The 904-nt window shown below is 26.8% G+C and overlaps 1 protein-coding gene across 1 annotated transcript in view; it reads left to right on the top strand.

Annotated features, from left to right (window-relative positions):
* LOC108756884 (transmembrane protein 230) overlaps positions 1-313 on the top strand; it is an 11,936-nt gene extending 11,623 nt beyond the window's left edge. Inside the window, exon 5 of the mRNA XM_018501044.1 lies at positions 77-313. Coding sequence (XP_018356546.1) covers positions 77-118 — 42 coding nt within the window. The 3' untranslated portion in view covers positions 119-313. The remainder of the gene's footprint in view (positions 1-76) is intronic.
* Positions 314-904: the final 591 nt, after the last annotated feature.

Below are 904 nucleotides of genomic sequence, written 5' to 3'. Positions count from 1 at the left end.
ACATATATGTACACAGTACTTATTGATTCTTTGAAAAAATCAATTTGTAATGAGAAATCATTTGTTTATACAATAGAGATTAAGGCTGCGGTTCACTTGCTTCTTCCAAATGTTCTGAACGTTACGCTCCAAACGCTACGCTCCGATTGGTCCATTATTGTTCTGAATGCTAGAATTGCTACGTGGTATGGTGAATACTCCAATCAACCTACTTCCCGAGAAGAGGCAGTTTGAGCGAAGCGGGAGCAAATATGATGACGTATTAATAATGTAATCAGAATTGCTGGGAACGTCCCGAAGCATCAAATGGACCAGTCATATTAGTGCTACAAATATTCTGTAGCATTTGAAGCGTTAAGTGGACTGCAGTCTAAATCGCATAAAAAATAAAATAATATATATTTTTTGTGATAGCATTTTATATAGTAAAAATAGTGAGATATGATACACATTTCTAGATTTATCGATTATTATCACCATGTTTCTTTATAAAATATCTTCTTTACATTTACACAAATGTTAAAAAACTAAAATGCAATATTTAATATCTAAAATATGGCAAGAATAATTTTAAAATAAATTCGTCTATATTTATATAAAAATAGTTGTAATTGAAACAGTATTCATTACGAAATTATGCAATTATAGGATACGTTTACATTACATGGTTACATTATTTTCTTAATGTGATAAGTATATACACAAATGTAAATTAATTACTATATCCATATAAAAATGCTAAATAAGTTTATTTACTTATATCTTTGTTTATTATGTATAGTTTTATACATACAAAGTAAATAAACGAGTTTAGATAAAAATTTATATATATATATAAACAGTAAAATATTTGTCTCTGCATAATAAAATGATTAATAAAGTTGCAAAATATAAATATCTGTAA

This window comes from Trachymyrmex septentrionalis, unplaced genomic scaffold (genome assembly GCF_001594115.1).
Source record: "Trachymyrmex septentrionalis isolate Tsep2-gDNA-1 unplaced genomic scaffold, Tsep1.0 scaffold101, whole genome shotgun sequence".
NCBI classification, from domain to species: domain Eukaryota; kingdom Metazoa; phylum Arthropoda; class Insecta; order Hymenoptera; family Formicidae; genus Trachymyrmex; species Trachymyrmex septentrionalis.
The sequence above is the reverse complement of the archived record's forward strand: the minus strand, read 5'-3'. Positions and strand labels throughout refer to the sequence as shown.